The sequence below is a fragment of the Mauremys mutica genome, chromosome 7 (assembly GCF_020497125.1).
Source record: "Mauremys mutica isolate MM-2020 ecotype Southern chromosome 7, ASM2049712v1, whole genome shotgun sequence".
NCBI lineage: Eukaryota > Metazoa > Chordata > Testudines > Geoemydidae > Mauremys > Mauremys mutica.
The window spans coordinates 123,990,783-123,996,782 of NC_059078.1; the positions used below are offsets into that span (position 1 = coordinate 123,990,783).

The 6,000-nt window shown below is 44.3% G+C and overlaps 1 protein-coding gene across 9 annotated transcripts in view; it reads left to right on the forward strand.

Annotated features, from left to right (window-relative positions):
• The window catches only part of STN1 (STN1 subunit of CST complex), a 60,912-nt gene extending 55,140 nt beyond the window's left edge, over nucleotides 1-5,772 (forward strand). For 8 of the 9 annotated variants that reach the window (XM_045023789.1, XM_045023790.1, XM_045023793.1 and 5 more), the window contains one exon: nucleotides 4,926-5,771. In XM_045023789.1, coding sequence (XP_044879724.1) covers nucleotides 4,926-5,083 — 158 coding nt within the window. In that variant the 3' untranslated portion in view covers nucleotides 5,084-5,771. Of the gene's footprint in view, nucleotides 1-4,925 lie in introns of all 9 variants that reach the window. The other variant, XM_045023786.1, reaches the window with a different exon arrangement.
• The last annotated feature ends 228 nt before the right edge of the window (nucleotides 5,773-6,000 follow it).

Sequence of the window (6,000 nt, forward strand, 5' to 3'; positions counted from 1 at the left end):
TTGTGCAGCCAAAAACCTGGTGCAGGGCAGGCCTAGAGTTGTCTTGAGCATGGGAACTGGTGACAAAGCTAAGCAGGGAGAAAGCACTTTAATTCTGAAATGAGCAGCCATTGTGAATGCTGGAGACTTGGATCTGAATCCAGGGGAGGATTTAGGTTTCAGAAGGAACAGAGTTAAATGGGGCTAGGTCAGCCCCTAGTGGTTGGTAGCTTTACACTGCTGAATAAATAGGCATATTTGACAGCTGTGTCAGTATGGGAGGTGTCACAAAAGGGATAGTGTGGACTGAGCTGCCTTCTCTAAGGAGTAGATTTTTAGGAAATTTTTAGGTGAAATTGATCCCTATGCCATGGGCCCACGCCTCATTTAAGGCCATAGGGTGAAATCCGGACTCCACTAAAGTCAATGGAAAAACTCCTATTGACTACAGTGGAGCCAGGATTTTATCCATAGACCATAGGCTTTAAGTGATGGATAGACTATGTGTGGTCCCTGTGCATAGGAGTCAATTTCACCCTAATAAATCAATTTCTTAGCAGACCATGTGCCTTTAAAATTGCCCTTTTCTCCCAAATCCAGTGTGTCATTGCCATAGTGATTACTTGTTTGGCTTGAGGTACATGTCCTAATGATAAATGTACATTTGCTATAGTGCTTTTTCCCCCCCTCTCATTCCAAAACCCTTGGCAGAATGTGACACATGGGGATCACTCGCTCATCGCTGAAATGCAGCCACTGGTGGACACGGTATACAACAGCATGGTATAAACTGCTCAAACACTGTTTGTAGTGTTGTAGACAGGTTGGTCCCAGCATATGAGAGGGACAAGCTAGGTCAGGTAATATCTTTTATTGGACCAACTTCTGTTTGGTGGAAGGTACAAGCTTTCAAGCTACCCAGAGCTCTTTTCACCCCTACCTTGTCTAGCTAGGGCATGTCAGCTATTCTGTGCCAGCAGCACTAAACTAGCTTTTCCAGGAGGGAATGAGAAGAATAACTGGGGTAACTTGGCATGTTTGAATATAGTTGCCTGATGTACCTGGACACCAACATTAGTGCTGCTAGTAGCGTATCTTTGCTGATGCCTACAAGAAATCTGCTAAGGATGACTAGACAGAGGGACAATTGAAATAGCTGATATTTTTATTTAAAAAAAGACTTCCAAATGTGTTGGAACATTATCTCACTGTGCACGTATTGTAGTTCCACTGCCTAACTACCTTGTACTGTCCACCTCCTACCCTCACTTCTTCGGTCTTGCCTTAAATTTGAATGTAAACTTTTGAAGGCAAGAGCTCTCTTCCGGGGGGTGCGTATGTACTGCACCTAGTGTATTGGAGCCCGAATCCTGATATGAGACTTTGGGTGCTACTGGAATTCATTAATAATTCTGAAAGACATGTTCAAATAGTCCATAAATTGTTAGGGACTCTATTTTTCATCTCATCCAGAAGACAGCACCTTTGGCAACGTAGTGCTCCTAATAGTATCTTGGGACATTTGGTTCGGTATCTATTACTCAGCAGCACCTGCCTCCCCTCCCCATTACTACACTACTATCTGAACACCTCACAGCACCCCATGAGGCTAGGAGGTATTCTGCCCCATTGAACAGACAGGGAGCCGAGGCACAGAGAGATTAAATGACTTGGTCAGAATCACAGAGTCTGTGGAAGAGCCAGGATCTCCTAAGTCTCATTCCAGTGCCTTAACCACAATGTCATCCTTTCTCTCCTGCATCCAATGAAGGAGTGACAACTAGTGAAATACCAACTCTGCTTCATGAAGAACCTGAGTTTTCCTGACAGGTCACTCATCTGCATACTGACCAGGCTTGATTCTGCTTAGTTTCAGATTTGATGAAATTACAGCTGCAGGATGCTTGTCTCCTGGATTTACGTCCGCTTAATCTGATCAGTGGCTAATTTGATTTTTTTCTTTGACTCAGAATCGTGGTAAATTATTTTGTATTGCAAAGGACACAATTTTCAGGTCTGTTTTCTATCACTCTGTTGGCTTTCTGTAGGATTGTTTGTGTAATATGGTCACGGAAAATATAGAATTGTCATGCAATCAACTGGAAAGGCTGACGTTCTCTTGGAGATCAAAGCAGAAATAGCTGTGGCCACAAAAAATGGATAAAATACTGTGTGGTCAATGTTGTTGTTTTCTTTAAAGGCGGTACTGTGCACTATGCTGGCTCTCATATGCCCTCTGGTTGTTTTGGGTAACCAAACAAACCACTTTGAACTGTAGAAACCTACTTTGAGGTGAGATAATTGAAAGGCACTAACTCAACAACTCTTACTAGTTGAAAGAAATTCCCACAGCGTCTTCCAAGAAAGGAAATCTTTGTCTATCCAGTCTTTGGTAGCTAATTACAGTTATCTGCTAACTTTTAAGATAAACTGTGTCAGTCAACCAGTTTGTAAATATGATGTTGGCTACTACAGTATAAGCCAACATCCTGAATGAATAAACTCTTATACTATATGAGTCCTAGAATATGATTAAATGAGGTTCCCGTAAAACTATTCTATAATACAATTAAAAGACAGTTCTGGTCCGGCACAAGTGCAGTTGCAAATGACCAAGTCCACAACAAACACCCTTTGAGAGGCCAGCTTGGGACTGAGCGTGGCCTAAAGGCAGCTAGAATTGTCATTAAAATTTGTCTCCAGAAGGCATGACAAAACAGAGGGATCCTAAGACAGCTTCTTCCCTGGTCTTATCTGCTCTGTCCCTGGGTTGAAATCAGGACCAGGGAGGGCTCTGTTTGATCATCCACACTGCCTAATATCTACATGAAACTACCTGGGGCATCCCTGTATCAGTTGTTGATGATGGGCAGATGACTGCCAGCTCTATACCTTGCACATCTCTGCCAGTGATAGTACTGTTGTTGTCTGCCTATCTCAGAGCTTGGCTGAGATCAGTGTGTGGATGGAAGTGAGAAGGAAGAGGGTAACCTTATGAAGATTATTTCAGCATCTCCCACTAGAGAGGGAATCTGCCCTCAAATGTTCAGGAGTGATTCTGGGCTGCTCAATGCTTCTGCACATACAAGGACCAATGGCTGCCAAAAATGTCACCTTCCCTCTGCCTACTGTTGGATGATGAGCTGGGTCATACCTTCTTGACTTAGACTGGGCCATTGTAGCATGTTGTATTTGGGAATGAGTGCTCTGGCCTTCTTAAAACAAACCTCCAACTGATCCAGAGTGCAGTGACCCATCTCTTTAGCAACACTAGCTACCAAGAGCACATTATCTCAGTATTCCATGTACTGCACTCATACAATGTTTGCTCCATTTTAAGAAACCAGTTAAAACGCTCCATGCATTGGGCAAGAGGTGCTCTTTTAGGCCAATCCTACCTTGCACAGCAGCTGTGCAACTGTCAGTCTCACAGGTCACACTTTTGAGAGCAAGGAATTGAGCTTTCTCAGCAGGTGGCTCAAGACCAAAATGGCTGTTCCTTCTAGAGGTGGGAAGAACAGTCACAGACCTCACAGCTTTCCCAACTAAGTGTTAGTTTCCCCGTACTCTAGCCTCATCTTTTCTGCTACAACTGAGAGAGCAGGAAGAGCAGAACCTCACTCTCATGCATGCCTGTGTGTGCGCGCACACTCCTTTAATGCTTATTTCCACTGATGTCCCCAGGAAGAGAGGGAAAACTGTTCCACTTGTTGGACTCTTTCTTGCTTCAGTTCAGTTTTTGGGAGGCATTGTGATCCTGCAGCACTAGATAATGAAATGGGGTGGGGAAAGTGTTACAGGTGTGGCTAGCAGAGTTCCTGCTTCATGGATCCTCCAGCCAAATCCCCCTCCCATGGGTAGGATTCAGCAGCCACAGACACTGCTGCAGGCCATACACAGTTGCACTGCTGCTCTGCACTTGGGAAAGGGGACTCTTCTCCTGCCATTGTTCCATGCATTATATGAATCAGGTGAGCAAATCCCACTTACTCTGGCTTTACCCAGGCTGAATACAGGGGAAGGCTTTCACCGTAAGGCAGCACAGCAAATGTCATGTAATTCAGGAGTTAGGGGTGTCTTTATAGCCTAGGAATTATTTTGTGGAAGTCCCATGGCCTTTGTTGTACAGGAGGTCAGACTAGATGATCAGTGATTCTTTCTGGTCTTGGAATCTATGAACCGTTGTAAGAGAAGCCCAGAATTTGTAACTTTGTAGGTAAAAAGCCTTTCAGTTCACTCCTCTTTATGGAATGTGAAAGTCACTGAAACCTAAGATCACAAAAATCTGTGACCTTCTATTCAGGCAATTGCCTGAGGAGTCTGTAAAATATAGAATTATTCATTTGTTTTGCTGGTGTATAAAATAGGTGTAATGGAACACCTTGGCCACAAGGTGTCAGCATTGGGTAAACATTCACTACTGGCTGGGTATATTAGTTTATCTAAATGGCTGGGGGGGGTTAGAGCTTTAAAACTCAGACCAGTCAAATGTGGACAAGAATTTCCACTGGGTCTCTTCTGAGTGAGCTGCAGACTGAGGGACTGAATAGCTTGAGAGACTGTAGATGGAGATTTACAACCCCGAAGAGTGGTGTCCCAAATTCATTACCATTGTTCAGGCTGTGCGCGCGTATGTTTGAGCTCCTTGCCTTCTCTGGCAGTCTTGTCTAACCGATAACATGTTTTCGTGATTATTTTTTAGCCCTAACACTGGCACTTCTCAGTGAAGTTAATGGGAACATTAGCCAATGTCAGGACTGCAAACTCAGCCCCTGGTCCCCTTCCTTCTAAAGTCCATGACCTCTGCTCTAACCCTGTGCCCTTCTCTTGTCTAACAGCATTTGTGTGTACGTGACTGATCTGTATCTGTGATAGTTGATATGAGGCAACTGGAAACCTATGCTAGTCTTTTCCACCCTTGCTGCATTTTACCTTTGTTTCTGCAGATGCTGAAAAGGGCTGCCATTTTCTTCACATCTTGTGTTGTGTTCGCCAGAGCTACAGTCCTTATCTAAGTGAAATGGTGATGCATCATGTCCTGAACCTGCTGGAGAGAAACAGTGATATTGTCAGCACCATGGAAGGATACTACATGGCTTTCTGAAAAGAAGAAATAAGATGCAGGACATCTGTTTGTGCATGGTGCAGGCAGAACAAGATTTAACCCAGTAACCACATTGCCAGAAAGAGTAGAAAGGACTCAACAATGACACTGAAAAGCTAAATTGGAGAAGGAAAATGGAATGTTGAGTCAGAAATGCTATTGGTTCCATCTTACTCTGATTCCTTGAAAAAATACACACCGCACGCTTTGCTTTAAAGCCCATGCTGATTTCTGCTACTCCAGGAATTAAAATACACAGGGATCATTACACAGTGGAAGTTGTTGTACAGGATTGATCCCACAGCATCCAAATATCACAGTCTGCTAGGTGCAAGCTGCCTGAAGAAGTGAACATTCTGAATACAATCACGGTTCTTCCTGATATGCTTCTCTTTCTCCAACCATGGTACTTCCAAGTGGTACAGCCTGATGGCACCTCTATGTGCATATGCTATACCAGCCCTATGTTGCTACTAACGAGACCATTGGTTGTAGTAGTAGTCTCATCTGGAGTCATATTTTGGCTTAAAGAGGGTAGTGTTGTGACCTCTCTCCATGTGAGTGATATGCTTTCTAAGGGCTAGTCTACACTTACCAGCCGGGTCGACGCGGTGAGTTCGACTTCTCGGAGTTCGAACTATCGCGTCTAATCTGGACGCGATAGTTCGAACTCCGGAAGCGCCGCGGTTGACTCCGGTACTCCACCACTGCAAACGGCAGTGGCGGAGTTGACCTTGGAGCCGTGGACTTCGATTCCGCGGCGTCTGGACGGGTGAGTAGTTCGAACTAGGGTACTTCAAATTCAGTTACGCTATTCACGTAGCTGAATTTGTGTACCCTAGTTCGATCCCGCTTCTTAGTGTGGACCAGCCCTAATACATGTTCTCTAAGTAGATCTGGCTCCCTTTTTAAATGTG